The 27,500-nt window shown below is 39.8% G+C and overlaps 1 protein-coding gene across 1 annotated transcript in view; it reads left to right on the top strand.

The window, feature by feature from the left end:
• Positions 1-27,500, top strand: part of ass1 (argininosuccinate synthase 1) — a 97,573-nt gene that overhangs the window by 30,621 nt on the left and 39,452 nt on the right. Inside the window, exon 9 of the mRNA XM_061926658.1 lies at positions 19,705-19,795. Coding sequence (XP_061782642.1) covers positions 19,705-19,795 — 91 coding nt within the window. The remainder of the gene's footprint in view (positions 1-19,704; positions 19,796-27,500) is intronic.

Below are 27,500 nucleotides of genomic sequence, written 5' to 3'. Positions count from 1 at the left end.
TTTCCTGTGACATCACATAGTGATGCCAACACAAACAAACATGGCGGAAAGAACAGCAAGCTATAGCGACATTAGCTCGGATTCAGACTCGGATTTCAGCGGCTTAAGCGATTCAACAGATTACGAATGTATTGAAACAGATGGTTGTAGTGTGGAGGCAGGTAGCGAAAACGAAATTGAAGAAGAAACTGAAGCTATTGAGCCATATCGTTTTGAACCGTATGCAAGCGAAAACGACACGACAGCCAGCGACACGGGAGAAAGCGAGGACGAATTCGGCGATCGCCTTCTAACCAACGATTGGTATGTGTTTGTTTGGCATTAAAGGAAACTAACAACTATGAACTAGGTTTACAGCATATGAAATACATTTGGCAACAACATGCACTTTGAGAGTGCAGACAGCCCAATTTTCATCAATGAATATATTCTGTAGACATACCCTCATCCGCGCTCTTTTCCTGAAAGCTGATCTGTCCAGTTTTGGAGTTGATGTCAGCAGGCCAGGGAAGCTAGGGTCGATAGGGGGTTTAGCTCGCTCGTCTGCGGGAACAAACTGCCGCCATTTCTTGCCGTGCTACCGAGGGCCTTTGTCCCTGAATTGCTCACACACTCCGGCAGATTCAATGGGGTCTGGCGGCAGATTTCTTTGACTTTATCGTTGGAAATGCATCAGCTTTGAGTGTCGCAGGATATCCACACATTCTTGCCATCTCTGTCGTAGCATAGCTTTCGTTGGTAAAGTGTGCGGAACAAACGTCCAATGTCTTGCCACTTTCGCATCTTTGGGCCACTGGTGCAACTTGAATCCGTCCCTGTTCGTGTTGTTACACCCTCCGACAACACACCGACGAGGCATGATGTCTCCAAGGTACGGAAAACAGTCGAAAAAACGGAAAATAACAGAGCTGATTTGACTCGGTGTTTGAGAAAATGTCGGATTGCTTCCCGATGTGACGCCACGTTGTGACGTCATCGCTCCGAGAGCGAATATTAGAAAGGCGTTTAATTCGCCAAAATTCACCCATTTAGAGTTCGGAAATCGGTTAAAAAAATGTATGGTCTTTTTTCTGCAACATCAAGGTATATATTGACGCTTGCATAGGTCTGGTGATAATGTTCCCCTTTAAAACAAATAAAGCGCACTTCTGTGCATGATGTCACACAAGATATTTAAATAACTGTCAAATAAAAATGAGCTGCATAATAGGAAATCAAATAGTGTATATCCTTCCCTATGTGGTAGTTTTCTGCGGACGTTATCTTCTTCTGTTGTTGACTATTTTTTTCATACGGTGTTGATCTGGAAATGGTTGCCTCGGCATTTTGTCGGTGTGGCACCGAACGGAGATGTTGATATGCGGAGTTTCAAACACTCTTCATTCTCCAGCGGGTGACTTTTCAAATGATGCTACATATTAGCAGTAATGCTACTTTTGCCCCACACTTGACATATTGCGGTTGTCTGTTCGACATATTCCCGCTTGAAGCCAAACCACCGCCAGACAATGGACCCCGTGCTGTTTTCCTTGGGAATTAATTCTTCCTTCATTTGTTACCAGATTCGCACTTTCTCTCTCTCGTATTACCACTCGCACCACAGCTACGTTACCCATGCCGCTACCTCTCTGCTCCGCGAGGGCGTATACGTATGTAAGAAGGTGCGCTTGTTTTATATCTCTGTGAGAAGGATAGACAAGAAAGAGTGAAGAAGAGCCTGTCGTGTAATGCTCACAGCTAAAAGCAACTGTGTGAGAACGTATATCACGATATAGTCATTTTCAATATCGCACAGAGACAAACCCGCGATATATCGAGTATATTCGATATATCGCCCAGTCCTAGTTTCACATTTGAAATGGAATTGCTGAAATGGATGGACTTCTGCAGTGCACGATATTCTATTTTTTCAGTTTCACCTGTATATCAATCACTCACAATTGAATGTCTTATATACTCAATGTGTTTATACAAGTTTAAATTGGGGTATTTTTTTCTCAATGGGGAAATACATTAATGTCTCTTGTTCTCATGTTAGCATTTAACTTAGCGAGTTTGCGCCAGTCAGTCTGTGAGTTAATCAAAGTGCGGTTTTTAGATCATTTCGATTTAAAACAGTTATGGCAACCACAGGGCGTTTTACCGCGGTTATCGATAATCCCGTTCATTGTTACATCCCTACACACAAGCATTATTATAGAGCACATGTCCAAATTGTGTCTTTGTGACTATTTACGGCCCGCTCTGTTGTTATCTAGCACTGCCCTTAATCTTTTTGGTCATGGAATTCATCAGAGCTGCACAGGTTGTTAGTGGAATCCTCTTTCCTTCCTCCATGATGACATCACTGGTGGATGTTACACACCGTGCTCTCCTCCACCCCCCTACGTCCGTTCGAGGTTGCACTACATGTGCTCAATTGGGCTCATGTCTTGAGGAAACACTATGTAAAGCGCTTTGAGTCACTAGAGAAAAGCACTATATAAATATAATTCACTTCACATACTTGGCAACTGCATCATCTTCAGCTTCCCCACCTGTCATCTTGGATAGAAAACGGCCATGGGACCCAGTTGCTCTGCTTCAGAATGTGGAAGTACAGGTTGGAGTTCATAGTTCCCCCCTAGTGAAGCACAGCACCCGTGCAGCATTACACCATGACACTACCATCGCCATCTTGGTAGTCACTTGTGTCGCCAAGTATTTTGCAGGCTTGTGCAAAAGTCAGAATAGAATTAAGAATGTCAAATTGTAATTGAAGTCCATGAAATTGAATTGAGGTTTGCAAATCGGAAGTAAAATTGCAATTACGATCAGAAGGTAGAGTCGGGATCAGACTGGGTCACACAAATAAATCACGTTTTAACCACGCTACTCTAAATAATTTCCTCGTTTATCGCAGGTGTTACGTTCCAGACCCCCATGGTTTGTTTCCGCAAAGTAGGCACAATATTAATTTTTTGATATATTATTATTATTAGAAATGTCCGATAATGGCTTTTTTGCCGATATCCGATATTCCGATATTGTCCAACTCTTAAGTACAGATTCCGATATCAACCGATACCGATATATAGAGTCGTGGAATTAACACATTATTATGCCTAATTTTGTTGTGATGCCCCGCTGGATGCATTAAACCAGTGATTTTCAACCACTGTGCCGCGGTGCCGTGGGAAATTATGCAACTGCACCTAATTGGTCCAAAAAATATTTTTTGCAAATCAATAATCATAATAATGTGCCTGTGCTGTGTAGAGCTTGGCAGGGTAACCATGTAATACTCCATATCAGTTGGTGGCAGCAGGTAGTTCATTGCTTTGTGCTTTGTAGAAGTCGAAACGCGTCGAGGATGGTTTGTCGTGATCCCAATAGGCAGAGCACAGCGGGAGACAGCGTGCAGGTAGAAAGGTATGTAACGCTTAAACCAAAAATCAACAAAAGGCAAGTCCCGCTAGGAAAAGGCACTGAAGCATAGTGATGGCTATGTAAAACAAAAGTAAAACTGAACTGGCTACAAAGTCAACAAAAACGGAATGCTGGACGACAGCAAAAACTTACAGTGTGTGGAGCAAAGACGGCGTCCACAAAGCACATCCCGTACATGCCATGACAATCAACAATGTCCCCTCAAAGAAGGATAGCGTACGCACAACTTAAATAGTCTTAAGTCAGACGACTTAATGGCTGGCCACCATGCTGTTCCAAAATGTCCTCCACAATCCGTGACGTCACGCGCTGACGTCATCATACCGAGACGTTTTCAGCAGGATATTTCGCGCAAAATTTAAAATTGCACTTTAGTAAGCTAACCCGGCCGTGTTGGCATGTGTTGCAATGTTAAGATTTCATCATTGATATATAAACTATCAGACTGCGTGGTCGGCAGTAGTGGGTTTCAGTAGGCCTTTAATTCAATTATGATTCCAAATTTGGAATTTTTGCACCAGCCTGCTGTGTTGATAGTAAATAGGTACACTGTAAAAAAAATTCTGTAAAAAAACGGTCATCTACTGGCAGCGATGGCTGCCAAACGAAAACCATAAAATTAAAGTAAAACATTGTAAACCAAATAATGATCAAAAACATTATATTTACAGAAATTTTCATGAAACGTTTTACGGAAAAATATCGTAATTTTACAGATTTTTTCTGAATTGTTAAGATCAACCACCTTTAATAAAATGACGATGCAAACAGTTCTGCAGAAAAATACCTTTATTCTACAGCGTTTTTCCAAATTATTACGATCAAACACCTTTAATGAAGTGACAATGCTGGCAGTTCCACAGAAAAATACCATTATTTTACAGATTTTTTCTGAATTGTTAAGATCAACCACCTTTAATAAAGTGACGATGCAAACAGTTCTGCAGAAAAATACCTTTACTCTACACTGTTAGTATGGACATAGACTTTTATATAACAAGCTACATATTTAATGAAAGATAATTACTGTAATTTTACATGAATTTGAAAGTAATTTAAGAAAACCGAAAATGCTATCTATGTATACCGTATTTTTCGGAGTATAAGTCGCACCGGCACCGGAGTATAAGTCGCACCTGCCGAAAATGCATAGTAAAAAAGGAAAAAAACATATATAAGTTGCACTGGAGCCCGGCCAAACTATGAAAAAAACTGCGACTTATAGTCCGAAAAATACGGTAATTAATTTGGTATCTTTCTGTAAAAAAAAATAGAAATATACATAGTTTGTCATTACTGGCATATTATTTAAAATAACAGGCGGATTGTTTATTTACAGATAATGTCTTCAATTCTACAGTTTTATAAACTATTTAAAAAAACAAAACAACATTACAGCAGAAATTTAGAGTAAATTAACCATTTTCAGGTTAAGCACTGACTACAAGTATATCAGGATATTTTTCTATAGTATTGCTCCTTGAGAGTGAGTACACCCAAAAAGATCAGTGTAAACGATACAACATAGAAACATTTAAGCGCTATTTATTCGACTCATTAAAGTATTATAATGAAGGTTTAAATGAAATAAGCATAGATTTAAAAGTAGCACAGGGCTGATTGACCCTGAAGGTCATCTGAAAGGGGTCATCTTGTTCCAGGTCTCTCCTAAAGTTACAGCCCTAAAGGCACCACCCTCCTCCACTCACCTGTGGCACAATAACCACCATACTCCCTGCACTTTACTTCCCGCCGCTCGCCAAAGCCAGATGAGGAAATGTCCAAATGGTCGCTCATATGTTCTCCTGTAGATAAGAGCCAGCGGGAGTTCAGGTTACTCTGCGATTTTAAAACACAGAATCCTTCCTGATAACACGGGAGCATGTAGCACAAAGGCCCTGTGACCTTTAGGACCCCTTTCTCCCCCATCTTGGAGCTGTGTGAAGACGCACGCCCGGGGATATTCCAACCTCCCACAAATTGTTGTCAGTAGTTTCCATAAAGCCTATAAAAAATGACTTCATTGGAATTCTATCACCATGGTCTTCTTGTCAAGGCTGCGGTTCCACACATGAGCAGTCGGCGGGTGGAAGGGGGGGCCGCCCTCAGGCAGCCTGACACTCGTCCCGAGTCATTAAAAACATCAGCTCACTCTTAATTATAGCCTTTATCAGTGACACGCTTTGTTCTCTGTGATGGGGAAGTGGATGGGCCAGCGCTCGCTGCAAGTAGAGGAAGCGTAACCTCGAGGAAGTGGAAAGTCGTTTTGTGCGCGGAAAGATAACTGGAGAGAAAGAAGGAGGCTGCCTGTAGGCGAAGGAAGCGGTGCTTGTAGGTGTAAGTATGCACGTGAATGTGTGCTTTTGAAGCAAAGAGGTCAACGTTTGGCCCGTGCACTTGCTTGCCTGGGGCGTGCGCCGTATGACCTGTAATACTTAGCTGTGTTTATTTAAACAACACTCTCAAAGGTAATTGCCTGATTGACTGAATGCCCTTTTGGCCATTTTGAATCCAAATTAGTGCATTTTCCCCAACGCACTGTAATCAAACCTAGTCAAAACGGCCCGAGACGACTTTGGAAGATGTTCCTATCAGCGCGGTTTTAATTGTTTTAGTAAGTCATTCTAAACCTAAATGGTATGTCGTTGTGTTAATGAGCGCTGTCTCAGCATCTACAGTAGTACTTCATCTTACCAGCTTGATTGGCTATGTGACGGAGCTCTTAACTCAAAACTAGGGATGTCCGATAATGGCTTTTTGCCGATATCCCGATATTGTCCAACTCTTAATTACCATCCATCCATCTTCTTCCGCTTATCCGAGGTCGGGTCGCGGGGGCAGCAGCCTAAGCAGGGAAGCCCAGACTTCCCTCTCCCCAGCCACTTCGTCCAGCTCCTCCTGTGGGACCCCGAGGCGTTCCCAGGCCAGCCGGGAGACATATCTTCCCAACGTGTCCTGGGTCTTCCCCGCGGCCTCCTACCGGTCGGACGTGCCCTAAACACCTCCCTAGGGAGGCGTTCGGGTGGCATCCTGACCAGATGCCCGAACCACCTCATCTGGCTCCTCTCGATGTGGAGGAGCAGCGGCTTTACTTTGAGCTCCCCCCGGATGGCAGAGCTTCTCACCCTATCTCTAAGGGAGAGCCCCGCCACCCGGCGGAGGAAACTCATTTCGGCCGCTTGTACCCGTGATCTTGTCCTTTCGGTCGTAACCCAAAGCTCATGACCATAGGTGAGGATGGGAACATAGATCGACCGGTAAATTGAGAGCTTTGCCTTCCGGCTCAGCTCCTTCTTCACCACAACGGATCGATACAGCGTTCGCATTACTGAAGACGCCGCACCGATCCGCCTGTCGATCTCACGATCCACTCTTCCCTCACTCGTGAACAAGACTCCGAGGTACTTGAACTCCTCCACTTGGGGCAAGATCTCCTCCCCAACCCGGAGATGGCACTCCACCCTTTTCCGGGCGAGAACCAAGGACTCGGACTTGGAGGTGCTGATTCTTATCCCAGTCGCTTCACACGCAGCTGCGAACCGATCCAGTGAGAGCTGAAGATCCTGGCCAGATGAAGCCATCAGGATCACATCATCTGCAAAAAGCAGAGACCTAATCCTGCAGCCACCAAACCAGATCCCCTCAACGCCTTGACTGCGCCTAGAAATTCTGTCCATAAAAGTTATGAACAGAATCTTAATTACCGATTCTGATATCAACCGATACCGATTTATACAGTAGTGGAATTAACACATTATTATGCCTAATTTTGTTGTGATGCCCCGCTGGATGCATTAAACAATGTAAGAAGGTTTTCCAAAATAAATCAACTCAAGTTATGGGAAAAAATGCCAACATGGCACTGCCATATTTATTATTGAAGTCACAAAGTGCATTATTTTTTTTAACATGCCTCAAAACAGCAGCTTGGAATTTGGGACATGCTCTCCCTGAGAGAGCATGAGGAGGTTGAGATAGGCGGGGTTGGGGGGGTGCGGTTTGAGGTAGGGGGGTGGGTAGGGGATAGCGGGGGGTGTATATTGTAGCGTCCCGGAAGTGTTAGTGCTGCAAGGGGTTCTGGGTATTTGTTCTGTTGTGTTTATGTTGTGTTACGGTGCGGATGTTGTCCAGAAATGTGTTTGTCATTCTTGTTTGGTGTGGGTTCACAGTGTGGCGCATATTTGTAACAGTGTTAAAATTGTTTATACGGCCACCCTCAGTGTGACCTGTATGGCTGTTGACCAAGTATGCGTTGCATTCACTTGTGTGTGTGTGAAAAGCTGTAGATATTATGTGATTGGGCCGGCACGCAAAGGCCGTGCCTTTAAGGTTTATTGGCCCTCTGTACTTCTCCCTACGTCCGTGTACCACTCCGTACAGCGGCGTTTTTAAAAGTCATACATTTTACTTTTTGAAACCGATAACCGATAATTTCCGATATTACATTTTAAAGCATTTATCGGCAGCCCGGTGTTATCGGACATCTCTCGTTTCAATGGATGAGTGGATGACTTATGTGGCTAATTTTCAAATAACGCTGTCCAGAAGCCAATAGATTTAACAGTTATGTTACTAATATTGACGCAATTAAAAAATCACACCAATTTTGTCTTCAGTATTTTTCCAAAAATGGGTATTGAAAAAGACAAGTTAACTTATATTTGGGTCAAGACATTACTGCAGACATTTTGCAGCTTTCATTGAACCTGGTAGCTTTACTGACATTCTGGACAAGTCCACCTAGACCACGGGTATCCAAACTTTTTTTTCCTCCCAAGAAAGCAAACTTCCATAGTGTTTATTGAACATACCGCCGAAGTCTTTAAGGGTGAAACGCGACAACATTTCCCCAGCACCTTTGTGGTATTTTTGTCCCAGTGTGCCACGTTTGCATTTTAAAGCGAGACTTGAAACGCGGTGATTTAAGCGTCATTTCCGACCCATTGCGCCAAGGATGTTTTTTCACCGTGGTCCCTTTTCCCCCCCTCTTCTCCATTCCCTCCCTGCCACCTCTGCCTCTTTAGGCCCTGTTGGCTTCGATTGAAAACCAATGAGGCAAGTAATATGTGGAAAGATAGAAATTTACTTGCTTTAAGTTCATGCGTCAGGCTCTATGGGCCGCGTTTAGCACAACAATATGGCCGAGGCAGAGACTGCCAAAGGAGTTTCTCTGTGCTACATGATGGTGTGCTTCACGCACCATTTGCCACCAATACTCGCCTGCCCCCCACTCCCACCTCCTCTATCTCTACCTTTCCACCCACCCTCCACTCTCTCTCTGGGCCAGGGCTTTGGGACAGTTCCACCTGCAGGGGGTTTCAATTGAAATGCATTGATCTTCAAACACTGGAAACAAGCCTATTCCCTCACTTTTTTTTTCTTTTTCTATCCAACGACCCATAAGTTTTGTAGCATGCATGAATTTTAATATTCCAGTTGTTGTTTTTTTTGTCGTTTCTTTTTAGCAGAAAGCACTTCCCACAAGCTTAACCATTAAGAGGTGCTTAAAATTCACTCACACATTTGGTCTTAACGACAATAAACATAATAAAAATAATCATATATATTAATTTTTTTCCACTTTTAAGAGTCTACATTTAAAACTATTTCAGCCTTAAATATACATATGTAATACATAATATATTGGAGGTTTTTACCCTACACAAGCCAGTGTGTTTACATAATAAATTAAAGATAAAGTAAAACACGAGTGCTGTCAAATGATTATTTTTGAAAATCAAATGAATCACACTTTTTTGAATTTGGATGAATCATGATTAATCACAAGTTATTACAACAACAAAAAAAGTGCATAAGAGTATCATACGGGATTTTTTTTTTTATGTTTTACTTGAATGCACATCATTTATTTGTTTGAATTTTAAATAACAATTTTATTTTAAGTCCTGTTTAACAGGCATGTGATTTTTCCGTCTATAGTCGGAAATCCGTTTTTTTTATCTCTGTAAAAATATTTTCCGTTTCCTTCGTTTTTTCCGACCTACAATGTGTGTTAAAATCTTGATCCGTCTCTTTGCCACACTTGCCAACAACTACGGTTTTCCCGTAAGGAGTACAGTTTTTGATATTCTAGTGGTAAAAACTACGGTTTTCCATAAAAAATTAACTTAAAAATCGAAGCTACGTAGCGAAGCAATCATCACTGATTATTGGTTGGTTTACATATAAGAACATCTATTTTTTTTTTTTTTTTTTTTTTGTCCTGTCCAGCTTCTCAGGCAAATCATATAGTAGATGTAGATGCCCATGTCGGCTGTTCAGATTTACTTTACAAAAGAGAAGTGTAGGATACTTCTCTTGTTGCCTTATTTGTATTTGACTTTATTAAATGTATTTATATTATCATTTAGTGCAGCCGGGCCGGAGCAGGAGGGGATAGAAAGAGAAAAAAAAAGAAGACAGAGGGGGAAATTGTGGGGACAAGAGGGGGATTAGACAGAGAGACAAAAACAACAACAGCAAACAACAACAACAACAATAGAGCAACATCAGCAAATACGACATGTACAAATATGATGGTAAAAGTAATAGCAAATAAGCAGTTAGCGAAAAATAAAAAATAATACAGAAATGACAATGAGCATTATTACACTACAGATGGATCAATACAAATACCAATAGAAATAGCGCTATTGATAATGAACAATACCAATAATTTACCTTTATTATCAATAATACAGTTGTTCAAATGCAACAATACATATACATAATGATAACTTGAGATACGAAAGAATGCAGAAAAATGGAGGGGGAGAAAGAGAAGCAACCTACATTAACCTTGTAGATTGTTATAGTAACAATAGGTTAAGCTTTGTCAGTATGCCATGTGTTACACCCAGTTTACCCTAGGGCAACAACGTTAATATATGTTTGATGAAACGTGATTATGTGCATGAGTGTAAGTATGCATATATCATAATATCATATATATTTATTTTTTTCCACTTTTAAGAGTCTACATTTAAAACTATTTCATCCTTAAATATACATATGCAATACATAATATATTGGAGGTTTTTACCCTACACAAGCCAGTGTGTTTACATAATAAATTAAAGATAAAGTAAAACACGAGTGCTGTCAAATGATTATTTTTGAAAATCAAATTAATCACACTTTTTTGAATTTGGATGAATCATGATTAATCACAAGTTATTACAAAAAAAAAAGTGCATAAGGGTATCATACGGGAATTTTTTTTTAATGTTTTACTTGAATGCACATCATTTATTTGTTTGAATTTTAAATAACAATTTTATTTTAAGTCCTGTTTAACAGGCATGTGATTTTTCCGTCTATAGTCGGAAATCCGTCTTTTTTATCTCTGTAAAAATATAAAAAAATATTTTCCGTTTCCTTCGTTTTTTCCGACCTACAATGTGTGTTAAAATCTTGATCCGTCTCTTTGCCACACTTGCCAACAACTACGGTTTTCCCGTAAGGAGTACAGTTTTTGATATTCTAGTGGTAAAAACTACGGTTTTCCATAAAAAATTCACTTAAAAATCGAAGCTACGTAGCGAAGCAATCATCACTGATTATTGGTTGGTTTACATATAAGAACATCTATGATTGGTTGGTGGTTTACTATGATGAGGCAAGATAGGGTGGGTCATCAAACCAGGAAGGGAAATCACAACATATCTTAAATGACGACGAGAGTCGGAGAGGAGAAGAGTGAATATTCAAGCGGGCGATTTATATATTTAAAAACTAGTGGATGATGGCAGAGGGATTCTCTTCTTTAGATTTTTCTTTTAGCGACGTCCAGGAAACCCACAATGCGTCTACTTGGCCACATTTGGACAAATAAATGCATCTGGATAAAACAATGCCCAAAACATTCATTTTAGTTGTTTACCATGTAAGCTCAAATCAAAACTGCTCTCCACATGGAAGACGGGGAATACACATTTAAGAACACAGGTCCAGGCACCTGTGTTCTTAAAGCCCTGGACCTGTGGCCCCCAGATCCCCAGTTTTTTTTCAGTCTTTTTCATTAAGTTCAAATCACATTAGGGATGTCCCGATCCAGGTTTTTGCACTTCCGATCCGATACCGATATTGTTTTTGCATTTCCGATCCGATACCGATACTGACCGATACCGATACTGACCGATACTGGCCTATCCGAGCATGTATTAAAGTTTAAAGTTATTTAGCCTACTTAGTTGTCAGAATCATGTTGAAAAGGGTTTTAGTACTCTTGATAACAACTAGCCAGCTGAATTAGGGGAGTTTGAATAATACACAATGGTTGGTAACAAGAAACTGACCTGTTTATTCAAGGATAAACACAAAATAGACAAAATTATACATGACAAACAGAAATGGCATCATTGAACTAGGGCTGGGCGATATGGCCTTTTTTTAATATTGCGATATTTTAAGGCCATATTGCGATACACAATATATATCTTGATATTTTGCCTTAGCCTTGAATGAACACTTGATGCATATAATCACAGCAGTATGATGATTCTATGTGTTTTGATTGATTGATTGAGACTTTTATTAGTAGGTTGCACAGTGAAGTACATATTCCGTATAATTGACCACTAAATGGTAACACCCGAATAAGTTTTTCAATTTGTTTAAGTCGGGGTCCACTTAAATTGATTCATGATACAGATATACAGTATACTATCAGATATATACTATCATCATAATACAGTCATCACACAAGATAATCACATTGAATTATTTACATTATTTATAATCCAGGGTGTGGAGGGGGGCGCCGGATGTAAGTGTCAAAAAGACAGCCAAAAGAGTTTGATATGAGAATAAATCTAAAGTTAAAATATAGGGTAGAAATGCACCCATTTGCAGGAAATGTAGTCTTGATTTTCAAAATTTTCTTTCAAGGCTTGCATGTCTACATTAAAACATTCTTCTTCATACTGCATTAATATATGCTACTTTTAAACTTTCATGCAGAGAAGGAAATCACAACTAAAAAAATCACTAATTTTTTCATACGGTGTTGATGTGGAAATTTTTGCCTCTGCATTTTGATGGTGTGGGCGTGTGGCACCGAATGGAGATAAGCGTCTCGACAGACGTCACAATATTTGAACAATGATGACGAAAACTGTTTTCTCTGTCGTGTCAAAAATTGTTATGCGCTTATTTTTTTATTTGATTTTGTGCGTGGCATAGATTTGCTATGCGCAGAGGACGCTTAAACAGTGCGCAATTGCACAGGCGAGCACCTTAGAGGGAGCGTTGCTCGCACGGCTGCGCTAGCATCACAGCTAACGTTAGCCATGCTGCTACGTCTCTGCTCGGGGAGGACGTATACGTATGTGACGTATGACGTGACAGTATGTGACGTATGTCGTGACAGTATGTGACGTGTGTAAGAAGGTGCACTTGCTGTCTGTGAGAGGGAGACACAGGAAAGAGTCAGAAGAGCCTGTCGTGTAATGCCATCAGCTAAAAGCAACTGCGTGAGAATTCACAGACCTGTGGATGTGTTGAAGGTGTGCTGGAAAATGCGGAACGGAAATTACAGAGCAGCAGAAAAGTGGAATGTATTATTTAAATCGGTGCGTTGGAAAACACGGACCGGAGTTTTTTTTAAACTGGATCTGGATTGGCATTTTCCCATGCCTTGCCGATACGCAATTTTTGGCAAATATCGGCAGCCGATCCGATCCAAATATCGGATCGGGACATCCCTAAATCACATGCCTGGTTTAAGTTTATTTTGAGGTGGAATTAGTCAGTAAGCACACCAGTTGGAGCAAACCTGGGCAAAATACGGCCCGTGGGCCACATGCGGCCCGTTATGATTTTCATACCGGCCCGTTGGACGTTCTACATAATTTTTTTAGACCTTTAACATCAAAACTGTCGCCGCCATTATGATGTGCAGTGCTGTTTTTTAAATGAGCGTAAGTCTTGAACTATTGAAAGTATTTCAATGGTTGAAATCTGCGCTTTTGGGTTTTATATGAGTTATTACGGTAATCTACGTCACAGCAGCTCAGACGAGGCACAAACCAGAGTGGGCGGGGTTTGTTTTCAGAGCAGCCAGCTCGAAACGCGGAAGCAGATTTTTACGTGATAATATTTCATATTGTAGGTGTTTATTACACTTTGCCTTCACATTTTGCTGTTTTTTTACATTTTCGTTGTGTTTTGCTTGATTGTAAAGGATACACAACTATCGAGGAGCTGGTCTAAGAAGTAGGGGTGTAACAGTACACAAAAATTTCGGTTCGGTACGTACCTCGGTTTAGAGGTCACGGTTCGGTTCATTTTCGGTACAGTAAGAAAACAACAAAATATAAATTTTTGGGTTATTTATTTACCAAATTTGCGAAATCTTCCACCAAAAATATTTTTCTTAGTGAAATATTTGATGTGAAGTAATCGGAACCTTGGATAGGTCAATAATTCATAATAACATTGATTTTGATTCAATATTATGGTTTGAGCAATGACAGTTTGAAAGAAAAAAAAAAACCAGCTTTGTTTTATTAGTCAACATTGCAACTTTTTCTAAATTACATTTAACCTTTAAGCTTTTTATTTCACTTTTGTTATGTTTTTGTTTATTTTAATAGTATTTTTAGAATGTGCTGTGGGCCTTTAAAACATTAGCTGTGGGCCGCAAATGGCCTCCGGGGCACATTTTTGACACCCCTGCTATAGATAATAAAAAATGTAATGTGGATAAAAAGCAGAGCCTGGCGACGCATGCGCGTTTATCATAATTCACTCGCTCTCTCTGTCTCTGCCCCTCCCTCACGAATGCTGCTGCGCGCACAATTTGTTTTGTTTTTAAAGGGGAACATTATCACAATTTTAGAAGGGTTAAAACCATTAAAAATCAGTTTCCAGTGGCTTACCGTACTTTATTTTTCGAAGTTTTTTTCAAAATTTTACCCATCACGCAATATCCCTAAAAAAAGCTTCCAAGTGCCTGATTTTAACCATCGTTATATACACCCGTCCATTTTCCTGTGACGTCATATAGTGAAGCCAACACAAACAAACATGGCGGATAGAACAGCAAGTTTATAGCGACATTAGCTCGGATTCAGACTCGGATTTCAGCGGCTTAAGCGATTCAACAGATTACGCATGTATTGAAACGGATGGTTGTAGTGTGGAGGCAGGTAGCGAAAACGAAATTGAAGAAGAAACTGAAGCTATTGAGCCATATCGGTTTGAACCGTATGCAAGCGAAACCGACGAAAACGACACGACAGCCAACGACACGGGAGAAAGCGAGGACGAATTCGGCGATCGCCTTCTAACCAACGATTGGTATGTGTTTGTTTGGCATTAAAGGAAACTAACAACTATGAACTAGGTTTACAGCATATGAAATACATTTGGCAACAACATGCACTTTGAGAGTGCAGACAGCCCAGTTTTCATCAATTAATATATTCTGTAGACATACCCTCATCCGCTCTCTTTTCCTGGGGGTCTGGCGGCAGATTTCTTTGACTTTATCGTTGGAAATGCATCTGCTTTGAGTGTCGCAGGATATCCACACATTCTTGCCATCTCTGTCGTAGCATAGCTTTCGTCGGTAAAGTGTGCGGAACAAACGTCCAATTTCTTGCCACTTTTGCATCTTTGGGCCACTGGTGCAACTTGAATCCGTCCCTGTTCGTGTTGTTACACCCTCGGACAACACACCGACGAGGCATGATGTCTCCAAGGTACGGAAAACAGTCGAAAAAACAGAAAATAACAGAGCTGATTTGACTCGGTGTTTGTAATGTGTTTGAGAAAATGGCGGATTGCTTCCCGATGTGACGTCACGTTGTGACAACATCGCTCCGAGAGCGAATAATAGAAAGGCGTTTAATTCGCCAAAATTCACCCATTTAGAGTTCGGAAATCGGTTTAAAAAAAAATATGGTCTTTTTTCTGCAACATCAAGAATATATTGACGCTTACATAGGTCTGGTGATAATGTTCCCCTTTAACCCATTTTTAACACTGAACGTACATTGAAAATACACGCAACCCTAACTCAATGGGGCGGTATAGCTCGGTTGGTAGAGCGGCCGTGCCATCAACTTGAGGGTTGCAGGTTCGATCCCCGCTTCCGCCATCCTAGTCACTGCCGTTGTGTCCTTGGGCAAGACACTTTACCCACCTGCTCCCAGTGCCACCCACACTGGTTTAAAAATGTAACTTAGATATTGGGTTTCACTATGTAAAGCGCTTTGAGTCACTTGAGAAAAAGCGCTATATAAATGTAATTCACTTCACTTCACTTCACTTCAAAATGCCGGACATTTGAGGCATTTAAGAAACTCCGCCCTGACAGCTCCGCAAAAGAGGACATGTCCGGTGAAAAGAGGACGTATGGTCAGTCTATCGTAGCCCGTTAGCTGCTAGCATGCCGTGTGTTGTGCCTCGGTGTGCATTGTTTACACAACGCTACTTAATATGTCCGTGTGGAAACTCGTTCGGTACACCTCCGAACCGAACCGGAACCCCCGTACCAAAACAGTTCAATACAAATACACATACCGTTACACCCCTGCTAAGAAGCAAAAGAGGAGCGATGTTCATATGTTGTTAATATTCAGCGTTTTATTGTTCATAATTAATATTGTAAATCCCACTTTCTTTATTTCCATGTACATTTTGAGTGTCCTATTCAGTAAAAAAACTGCAAAATTCCATTCCGTTTTTTTGAGGTGGTCTGTCATAACATTTTTAGAACTCTATCGGACATTGTGACTTTTGGTATTAGTGTTCCTGGAAAAAAGAGACCCAAACACACATACTGTACAGCAGGTTTTTACAGCTAAATGTGTACATATCATTTATACACACATACACTTTGGCCCCCGCAGACATATTGTTTTCTCTCAATGTGGCCCCCGTGTCAAAATATTTGCGTTGGAGTCTCTTCACCCATCTTTTTACTGATGTATGCATTGACCTTATCACTGATCGTATAACAACCTGCGCCGCCTTTCAGGTATCCATCCACAGTTAAGGTGAAGAAGCATGTATGGTCAGAATAAATTGTGTGATCAATCTGTGTGATGATTAATGCGATATTTTTTGTGGTTACCGTATTTTTCGGAGTATAAGTCGCTCCGGAGTATAAGTCGCACCGGCCGAAAATGCATAATAAAGAAGGAAAAAAAACATATATGAGTCGCACTGGAGTATAAGTCGCATTTTTGGGGGAAATTTATTTGATAAAACCCAACACCAAGAATAGACATTTGAAAGGCAATTTTAAATAAATAAAGAATAGTGAACAACAGGCTGAATAAGTGTACGTTATATGAGGCATAAATAACCAACTGAGAACGTGCCTGGTATGTTCACGTAACATATTATGGTAAGAGTCATTCAAATAACTATAACATATAGAACATGCTATACGTTTACCAAACAATCTGTCACACCTAATCGCTAAATCCCATGAAATCTTATACGTCTAGTCTCTTACGTGAATGAGCTAAATAATATTATTTGATATTTTAGGGTAATGTGTTAATAATTTCACACATAAGTCGCTCCTGAGTATAAGTCGCACCCCCGGCCAAACTATGAAAAAAACTGCGACTTATAGTCCGAAAAATACGGTAATCACACGAGTAACTCGTTATTTTTGGCAACCCTAAAAAACTTCTTCTTTTTTTTTAACATACACACCATGAGCCATGCATTAGTTGGTATAAGGCGTGGAAATTTGCTGCGTGCTTTTAATGGGAAACAGTAGATATAAACATTTCAAAAAAAAAAATAAAGGCCAGTAGTCAAAACTGAAATCATAACATAAATGTTTGTATTAATTTGTTAGAATATGTGTATGATAAAACTAAAATGTTCAATGGTTTCCAATAGCGTATATACATTTATTCAAGATTCAAGACCTTTATTGTCATTGAACAGTTGCCTGGACAACGGAATTAGCCAGCAAGGACACATAAGTGCAGGTCTTAAAAAGCATGAAGTGTCAAGTGCACATTAAAATTGTCAAATACAAAGACATCATAGTTATCAAAATGGGGAAGGGGCTTCGTATAGGGTCTATTAGAAATTAAATAACAGTGAGTAGGTATTGCACATTCAGATGGAGATAACTCCTATTCACGCACACACATATACCCGCTTACTTACACAAACACAACAACCACACACATACACGCGGCATCATGACCGTGTAGACACACACATGCAGTATACTCGCACACATGAAGCAGCTTTCATCGGGCTTTTAGAGTTGTGGCAAGAGCTCTTCGTACAACTCAGCCAATTTCACTTGAATAAAGTCTTTTTTTTTTTTAGAAAAATACATTAATTTGTGAGAATGAATTTTGTAATTTTAACATAGAAAATACATAATTTTACTGGTATATAGTAATAATATTTTCAGGAAAAAAATGTACTAAGGTAAAAATAAAGGTAATGTTGTAATATTTAGAAAGAAAGAAAAACATGCTTAAGGCACCCTACAAAGGCAAGTGTATTTACATACAAATTTATTAAAATCACATTATTTTTTATTATTTTTTATTTTTTTTACATACTGTATATACCACTACCCAACATTAATGAAAATGCATTTAATTTAATTGAAGGAGCAGGGTTCCCTTACATTAATTGGTAAACATTTTTGCTGCATGCTTTGAATGAGCAACAGTAGATACAAATTTAATAAAGAAAATAAAGGCCAGTAGTCAAAGGTTTGTATTAGTTTGTTAGGATAAATGTGGTATGAAAAAATAACTTTTATGAATTTCGAATGTGTCAATTGTTGTACATTTACAGTATTCATATAACCCAGCCAATTTCACCTAAAGTGGGATCAAAAAAACAACCATTAATTTAATAAAGGTAAAATTGTAATATTTTAAGAAAATATACATAATACACCTTACAAAGACCAGTGTGTTTACCGGTACATGAAAAACATTAAAGCTCAAGTAAAACAACAAATACTTTTTTACATACACACCATAAGCCAATATTAATGGAAGCACAAACCTACTGTATCATTTAGGTAACATTATTTGGTAAAAGGTGAGACATTTTGCTGCATGCTTTGAATAGGAAACAGTAGTTTCAAATTTCTCATTTTATGTACCTTGATTCATACAATCCTTCCAAAATATCTTGAAAAAAACCCACAAAAAAAACGGAATAGCCCAAAATATCACCTTAGGGTCTGTTAATGGTTAATCTTGTTGTGCTATTCTTCCACTTTTAATCACTTGCCAGTGTTTAAAGTGCAGCCCAACAAAGGGATGTTTAGGTTAGTCCTTCTCCCTTCTCTTGTTCACTCTCATTTGGCATATTTCAGGGTACTGAGGCAGAAAAGGGACGCAGTCAATTTTGGTGTTAAGTTAAAAGGAATGGAAAGAGATTTTGCACATTCGCTCGTTTTCACCTCACTGACGGGCCGATTAGTTATTGTATGATGATTCCGTGTCTGGTAAAGCTTTCCATTTAAATGCACTCAGTAGTTATTTTGCATAGCACCCCTGCAATTTGCCAGAGCTTTGGGAGGGGGGTACACTGCATCGGCCCTCGCCTCATCCCGCCACTGTGTAATTGTTGGCGGGAGGCACGCTTGGCTGGCACGCTCGTCAGACCGCCGCCACGCAAGTGTGACTCAGACAACTAGGAAAAACAAATATCTGTCAGCCAGTCAGTGCATTTTAGGTGTGTGTTTTGAAAGTAAAAGGCAGAAAATTGACAGTGGGGAAAAATGTCAAGAGACAAAAAAGATGCAGACAAACACAAATATATATTTTAAATCGCCACTCTCCAAAATGTGTTTCTGTCCATTCACACAGAAGTATATTCGTGAGCTCAAATCACATTTATCCACTTTGCTTTGTGCGCTGGGAAGCAGAATAAAGCCATTCTCAAATTGTTCCCACAAGGTCAAAAATATCACGGAAAGATGAAAAATCAAGAGCGAATGAGTCAACTTGAACTTGATGAATTTATTAAGAGATGTCATTGATCGAGGGGTGTGTCTCATTACTTAGATTACTTCATACTATCCACTCAACTGCTCACCTATTATCTACCTTTCATTGTCATTGCAGGTATGATTAATTTCTTTCTCGTCTGTGCTGGAGTGGGGGGGAGGGAAAAAAATGAAACATTGATTATTTTCTTGTCCTCATTCCACTCAACTTTTTCATGCCTCATCCTCTCTTTTCTTCTGCCTGTCACTTATTTTCTGTGATGAGGTCTGACAAAAAAAGACTGTGTAAGTGACTTTTTTGTTATGTTTTCCAGAACCACGCTCCAGCTGACCTCTATCTCATGACCAAGAACCCGGAAGATTCTCCCTCCACCCCTGATGTACTGGAGCTGGAGTTTAAGAACGGTTTGTGTGCTGCATGTTGACATTGTACTGATATAACATACTCTTATAGAAGCCACTTGTGTAGTCTGGCACCCAGCCCAAAAATTGCCTTTACAAAGATGATAATTGCTCTCTTTCTGCACTTTTGATGAATTTCGATTAAATTCTTCCCAGAGATTCAATGTCATTCAAAAGTCTGTGAGTGACAGGAAAAAAAACTCTGACTCGCTTTCGCCATGCCTAAATCTTTGAACAACCTGTGTTTTTCAGACTGTTTTCCACTGACAGTCCCTGTAAGGTGTCGTAATTTATGGCGCACCCTATGAGTTGTCCTGAGTTGGCATACAGATAATACAGATGTCTATGAATGTTCTCATTCATCCAGGTCATTTTAATCTCAGGGCATTCACTCGATCACAACTGGACTGTTTGACTCAGTTGTCTACCTGCACCTCAGGGAGAAACAGCACTCCTTTGAGAACAAAAATGTACAGCTTCTGGACAGAGAAGAAAGTGAGGGAAGCCATCTATGTCAAAGTTGAAAAAACATCCCTGAATAAAGGAGGTGGTCTCCTACATACAACACTGTCCTTTCAACCATTCCTAAAAGACTCTGCAATTTAACCTCCAACAAATAACATGAGTTAGAAACATTCTGGTCACCTTCTGTGACCAGAATGCCCTTTGTGCCATTTTTTTTACAACTGAATGGAATACTAACACGGGGGATTCCGACTATTTTGGAATGGTAGTAGTCGATCCACAGCGTTGTTTCTGCCACACAATACTTCAATGCTAACGACTTTATTTGCCTTCGACAGTTGGATTGTTCGTTTGCATCGAAACAATTGTTTTTCTCTCTACAATAGGGCGAAACAATCTTTGCCCAGGCACACCCTCCTGGTTTTTGGAGTATAAATATTTGGGGTTTAGGCACCAGCCGCTAAACTAGATCTGATCAGTCTAAGACTAGATCTGACCAATCTAAGTCTATGACTTGATATGACCAATCTAAGTGTAAGACTAGATCTGACCAATCTAAGTCTAAGACTAGATCTGACCAATCTAAGTCTATGAGTACAAACCAAATAGTCCAGTTGCGATCGATTCAATGCCCTGAGAATATAATACAGATATCCTCAAAGACGTATATTCATTAGACAAATGGTCATTGACTTAAAGGGGAACATTATCACCAGACCTATGTAAGCGTCAATATATACCTTGATGTTGCAGAAAAAAACCCATATATTTTTTTAACCGATTTCCGAACTCTAAATGGGTGAATTTTGGCGAATTAAACGCCGTTCTAATATTCGCTCTGAGCGATGACGTCACAACGTGGCGTCACATCGGGAAGCAATCCGCCATTTTCTCAAACACCGGGTCAAAACAGCTCTGTTATTTTCCGTTTTTTCGACTGTTTTCCGTACCTTGGAGACATCATGCCTCGTCGGTGTGTTGTCGGAGGGTGTAACAGCACGAACAGGGACGGATTCAAGTTGCACCAGTGGCCCAAAGATGCGAAAATGGCAAGAAATTGGACGTTTGTTCCGTACACTTTACCGACGAAAGCTATGCTACGACAGAGATGGCAAGAATGTGTGGATATCCTGCGACACTAAAAGCGGATGCATTTCCAACGATAAAGTCAAAGAAATCTGCCGCCAGACCCCCATTGAATCTGCCGGAGTGTGTGAGCAATTCAGGGACAAAGGACCTCGCTAGCACGGCAAGCAATGGCAGCAGTTTGTTCCCGCAGACGAGCGAGCTATCGACCCCAGCTTCCCTGGCCTGCTGACATCAACTCCAAAACTGGACATATCAGCTTTCAGGAAAAGAGCGCGGATGAGGGTATGTTTACAGAATATATTAATTGATGAAAATTGGGCTGTCTGCACTCTCAAAGTGCATGTTGTTGCCAAATGTATTTCATATGCTGTAAACCTAGTTCATAGTTGTTGGTTTCCTTTAATGCCAAACAAACACATACCAATCGTTGGTTAGAAGGCGATCGCCGAATTCGTCCTCGCTTTCTCTCGTGTCGCTGGCTGTCGTGACGTTTTCGTCGGTTTCGCTTGCATACGGTTCAAACCGATATGGCTCAATAGCTTCAGTTTCTTCTTCAATTTCGTTTTCGCTACCTGCCTCCACACTACAACCATCCGTTTCAATACATGCGTAATCTGTTGAATCGCTTAAGCCGCTGAAATCCGAGTCTGAATCCGAGCTAATGTCGCTATAGCTTGCAGTTTTTTCCGCCATGTTTGTTTGTGTTGGCTTCACTATGTGACGTCACAGGAAAATGGACGGGTATATATAATGATGGTTAAAATCAGGCACTTTGAAGCTTTTTTTAGGGATATTGCGTGATGGGTAAAATTTTGAAAAAAACTTCGAAAAATATAATAAGCCACTGGGAACTGATTTTTAATGGTTTTAACAATTCTGAAATTGTGATAATGTTCCCCTTTAAAATAATCCTTTATTTATCCCACAATGGGGTAACTTACATCATTACAGCAGCAAAGGGCATAGATTGAAAACGAAGTGAACGATGTACACAAATTATATAAAAATAGATCTAAAAGTAAGAATTATATACAAGAAAAACAAACATTTATGGAATTTTTCAGCAATTAGTTGCTAAGACATATCACTTGATGGCAGCCGTGTTTTTTAACCAATCAGACATGTGTTTGCCAGTTCCCTTAAGGTGTCTTTCCAAATTCCATGGCGTTTCGGGTAAACACACTAGCGCAGGGGTCCCCAACTTTTTGACTCGGGGCCCGCATTGGGTTAAAAAAATTTGGTCGGGGGCCAGGCTGTATATATGTATATGTATATATACATATATACATTGTCTTTATAATCCGTTTTGTCATTTAACATCAATTAACATTGATGTTCATCAACATTTAACATTGTCACGTTATCGATGGGAAAATTCATTTTTAGACAATATGATTTGCCTGAGCGGCTAGGAGACACCAAGAGTAACAAGCGGTAGAAAATGGATTAGAAAGAAAAGATTAAAAAAAAAAATTACTTGGGACTTCCTGTGGGCCGGATTTTGGATGCTGGGGGGCCGGATCTGGCCCGCGCGCCGTAGTTTGGGGACCCCTGCACTAAAGGTACAGTGGATGTTCTGTAAAGCTAATTGAGAAACTTCAAGTATGGGATTTAATAAAAGCGGCATCATGTGGTGTGTTTGTCAAAAAAAAATAACAGCAGAGGCAAAGGTTCATTCAACCTTTTATGTGCAGCAATTAAGAGTGGAATTCTTACAGTGAATTACACAAACAAACACGCCATGAAGAGTCCTGTATTTTTGTCTGTGTAGACTAGAGATGTGTATCTAACAACAATTCAATTCAATTTAGAATGCATTCTCAATTCAACACGATTGTCGATTCAAACCGATTCTCGCGATATATTGTTTGGGATATAAATTATGATAAAACCTTTTCAAAACAGGTTTCAAGTTACAAAAGTTCCATTCGGCTGCTGACGTCTGACGTATATGCGTCGTGAGTAAGCACAAAGATCGCCTAACAAACATCTTTTTGAAATCCAATACTTAAAAAAAAAATTGAATGGATGTGTGAATCGATTTGTTTTTTTTAGCACCCCTGGTATGTATAGTCAAGTGCCAATTGCTCTAAAACTGCTCTAAGACCTGGAGGCTAAGCTTTCCTTAAAAGGTCCAAAATAGAATTGGTCAAGGGCGATAAAACAATGTCAATATACAGTATATCGCGATAGGAACATAATCAATGTAAATTAGAAATGCGTTCAAAAAAACATCTACTGTATATACAGTATGTTTTTTGATTTGTCAGAAGAAACAGGAAGTTGTGAAGCAAGGTTGGTTGCATGAACAAAGGCATTCACTAATCAAACAACGCATGAAGTAACCACTGATCAGTGGGAGGGACATGCTAACAGCCAGCAGGTAAACAGTATCAACTATCATGTTTGGTTGCACCATTTTGTTGTCTCGCGGTTGATTTTTTTGCATGGAGTGAGAATGGAAACTGAAAATTTGTGCTGCAGAGAGCGAAGAAATTGTCGATAAAACAGGAAAAAAAATGTTACACTTTATTAAGCAGCGTTTAGATATTTCTTATTTTTGCAACTTAATCTTAAGAGGCTATTGGTAAGTCTTCACAGTGATTTTAGAATTGTGTTTACATTGATTGGTTGTGTGTTTTCCATGGTCGTGTTCCTTTCTGCCTTGATAGCTATGGGATAATAATTAGAGGAAGTTCACATTTTAGATAAAAATATTTCCTTTTGATATATTTCCTCCTAGTCCTTATTTTCGATAGGTCTCAAAAAATATCAATAGTTATTGATATCGACCGATATAAAACACTTGTATACTGATACAGTTTTCAGGCTTATCGCCCAGCCCTATGTCAATGTACTAAAGTTAACAATTCATTGACTAAATACACGCACAAACCCTGTAATTTCAGGTCTATGAGCCACTACTTTTTTTCAATTATTTGAACCATGCGCTTTATACAATGTTGCGTCTAATTTTTGGATTTTTCCGGTATGATGGAGTAGTCCATCCCTGAAGAGCGGCGGCCCATCCACACTCACAGACTTGACTTTCATTCCCTTCCACAACTTCCCTGCGGTCAAGGCCATTATATTAAAAACACCAGTAATGTTGTTTCCCCTCTTTTCCCACTGTTAAATACAACTTACATGTGGGCACAACATACCTGTCATCACACGTCGACGAAATGGAAGCTGACTTGACTTCCAGAGCTCGAATTTAACCACGGCAACTGCGGAAAAAGCTGCGACCGCCCTTGTCACTCCCCGTAATGCCCTAAAAAATTGACCAACATCGACGTCAAGAACATGCCTTTGACTTTTTACCTGATAATGGACGAGGGATGTAACGGTAAACGATATAATGATAATTTGCGCTAAAAATTCCCCACATTTAGTAATACCATCTAATTTTTTAATTACCAAAAACCTGTCATTTATTAATGCATTTTAGGCAACGCGAGGTCAGGCGCATGCGCACTAGCGTCGATTGGCTTGACAATCATGGCGGATTAACTACACGGACTTTGCTCCGGAGATTTCCCCTCGGAGTAAACGGAGCCAAGCGCTTGGTTTAACGTCATTTTCCCTCGCTTCCCGGTGTGCGTTTAAGAGTGCACTGCTGTGTTTAGATGGCGACAAGTGTGGACAATATTGGAGACAGACTGGCTTGTCCCCACACTAAAAGTATACAACGAAGGAGAAAAACTGTTTGATGATGCTTTTATTTTCTCAATAAAGTGTTCATCAGCTGCTGCGACTGAGAGTTAATGATGTGAGGAAACATGCAGCAGGCGATGTGTTGGGAACAATGTCACAACTTGTTTATAAAGTCTTTAGTTTGTTTACTGGGATGTTCACTCGTCCTTTATTTAACTGCAAACTGTATCAGTGTTCAAATAGCATCAATACTAGCTAGTATGTGTATGTGAGTGTGAATGTTGTCTGTCTATCTGTGTTGGCCCTGCGATGAGGTGGCGACTTGTCCAGGGTGTACCCCGCCTTCCGCCCGATTGTAGCTGAGATAGGCTCCAGTGCCCCCCGTTATCCCGAAGGGAATAAGCGGTAGAAAATGGATGGATGGACTAGCTAAAATGTTTTGTCATCTCATCGAACTGAGCAAAGGCTGTGAAGATTGTGTATTCGATGTGAGAGGTATCACTCCTCTTTATTTTTGTTGGACTGAACCACAAGGAAGCGTTGTTGGAGAAGAAGCTTATTCATTAGACTTCATCTTCATTAGTCAAACTGCTTTGACTTTTATATTAATATCAAAAAGTAAACACCATGTTTTTCTTACATTACCGGTACTTGTGTTTTTTTCATGTCACAAAGGTTTTACTTTAAAACCATTCATGTGACACAGCCCTCCTTTAAGGCATCACTTGCCTTGACCTTAAAAAGTTCAAATGTGAGGCTTGGACTTCTCATTCATTTCCCATAGTGTCACAGTGCATGAAACCGTGTTGACATTTGGCGTGCAAAGATGTCAATGGGAAACCGAAGACAGGGTTTTTCCACTGCAGCAAAACGAGACAACCATTAGAGGTGGGGGAAATAAACGATTTTTAGATTCATCGCAAATCGGACATGGACGATTATAAAATCCATTAGTAAACCTCAATAATTGATTTATTTATTGTAGATAAAGTAATGCAGACAGTTCTAAAATTTGGCTGACCACAGCGAGCCGCCTCACCGAGAGATCTGAGCAGCTCCTTTATTTTAGGGCACCTAAGTTCCAGTTTTGCACACATTTCCATTAATTTAGTGAATGTGAGAATTAATTTAACGTTTTTTTTAAAGTTGCAAGCGATAAACGCTTATTTAGTGAGACGAAAAGAAATGTAAAACTGCATCAATATACATAAATTAAAGATGCATCAATAATCAATTGTTAATCGAATCGTAGCTCCTGAATCATAATCGTAATCGAATCGTGAGGTGCTAAAAAATTCCCACCTCTAACAATCATTGGTTAAATGGTTGCTTTTGTCCCGCCCATGAAACACCTAGCGTCTCTGGTGTTCCCTGAAGTTGGGCTTCCACATAATGATTGGATGATCGGTCTGAAGTGAACAAATCGGCAATCTTGAACAATAAACCACCGACAGAGCATTTCTCAAGTTTTATTCCATGGTTTCGAGTTGACATGGAGATTTATGAACTACGTTTACCATATTTTTTGGACTATAAGTCGCTCCGGAGTATAAGTCGCTCCGGAGTATAAATCGCACCGGCCGAAAATGCATAATAAAGAAGGAAAAAAACATATATAAGTCGCACTGGAGTATAAGTCGCATTTTTTGGGGAAATTTATTTGATAAAACCCAACACCAAGAATAGACATTTGAAAGGCAATTTAAAATAAATAAAGAATAGTGAAAAACAGGCTGAATAAGTGTACGTTATATGAGGCATAAATAACCAACTGAGAACGTGCCTGGTATGTTAACGTAACATATTATGGTAAGAGTCATTCAAATAACTATAACATAGAACATGCTATACGTTTACCAAACAATCTGTCACTCCTAATCGCTAAATCCGATGAAACCTTATACGTCTAGTCTCTTACGTGAATGAGCTAAATAATATTATTTGATATTTTACGGTAATGTGTTAATTTCACACATACTGTAAGTCGCTCCTGAGTATAAGTCGCACCCCCGGCCAAACTATGAAAAAAACTGCGACTTCTAGTCGGAAAAATACGGTACACTGCAGGCCAAAGTGGACCAAACCTGATTTTTTTATTTTTATTATTAAACATTTGTTTATTGGATTTTTGACATATACAGTCCAGAAATACAAAAAACACATGTCAAATGTGATGTTTGTCTCTTCCCCCAAACAAGTAACCCACAAAAATTATTTACAAAATAAAATTAAAATGGAAAAAACAAAAATAAAAAGGCATGCATCAGTGCAGGCAAATTTTTACATGAAGCCACAGACAACTGCACCCCTGAATGTCCCCAACACGGTGCAACAATACACAAAAGCAGACAAAAGGCTCATCAATTATCTACCTTTTCAATTACTTTTCATCCATCCATCCTTTTTCTGCCGTGTGTCCCTATTGGGGTCGTGGAGGGGCTGGAGCCTATCCCAGCTGCACGTGAGCGGAAGGCAAATTGGGGTTAAATTTGAGATC

Source organism: Nerophis lumbriciformis, linkage group LG32, assembly GCF_033978685.3.
Source record: "Nerophis lumbriciformis linkage group LG32, RoL_Nlum_v2.1, whole genome shotgun sequence".
NCBI lineage: Eukaryota > Metazoa > Chordata > Actinopteri > Syngnathiformes > Syngnathidae > Nerophis > Nerophis lumbriciformis.
The sequence above is the reverse complement of the archived record's forward strand: the minus strand, read 5'-3'. Positions and strand labels throughout refer to the sequence as shown.